The sequence below is a fragment of the Penaeus monodon genome, chromosome 22, assembly GCF_015228065.2.
Source record: "Penaeus monodon isolate SGIC_2016 chromosome 22, NSTDA_Pmon_1, whole genome shotgun sequence".
Lineage (NCBI taxonomy): Eukaryota > Metazoa > Arthropoda > Malacostraca > Decapoda > Penaeidae > Penaeus > Penaeus monodon.
In genome coordinates this window covers 9,212,571-9,212,966 of record NC_051407.1, presented here as the reverse complement: position 1 = coordinate 9,212,966, position 396 = coordinate 9,212,571, and the positions used below count along the sequence as shown (strand labels likewise).

The 396-nt window shown below is 54.3% G+C and overlaps 1 protein-coding gene across 1 annotated transcript in view; it reads left to right on the top strand.

Moving 5' to 3' along the window:
• LOC119587571 overlaps positions 1-396 on the top strand; it is a 4,085-nt gene that overhangs the window by 1,385 nt on the left and 2,304 nt on the right. Inside the window, exon 2 of the mRNA XM_037936283.1 lies at positions 80-307. Within this exon, the coding sequence (XP_037792211.1) occupies positions 166-307 (142 nt within the window). The 5' untranslated portion in view covers positions 80-165. The remainder of the gene's footprint in view (positions 1-79; positions 308-396) is intronic.

Here is a 396-nt window from a genome sequence, read left to right as displayed (position 1 = left end):
ATAAACCCCCTGACACACCTCTTTACCCCCCCCCCCCCCATCATTAACCCGCCCTCACCCCCCACCCCCCTCCCACCAGAATACGCCTGCCCATCATCGAACTTTACGCATCGCGACCTGCCATACACAATCGTCAGCGTGCCCCTCAGTCGAGCTCCAGGCATCATGGTGACTTTTCGCTGCACGGAGGGCCTGCGGAGGGAGGGGGTGGAGGGGGGCCGGAGGAGAGCCAGCGGTGCCATCCAGTGCGTGAAGAATTTAAATGGCAACTGGGGATGGAATGACACTCTGGTCTTGCCGTGTTTCAGTGAGTATGGCGGTTTGGTTGGTTGCCTTGCATATCGTAATTATTAATGTTTATTTATGTTGTTTTTTCTTCTTCTTTATTCGTGATCT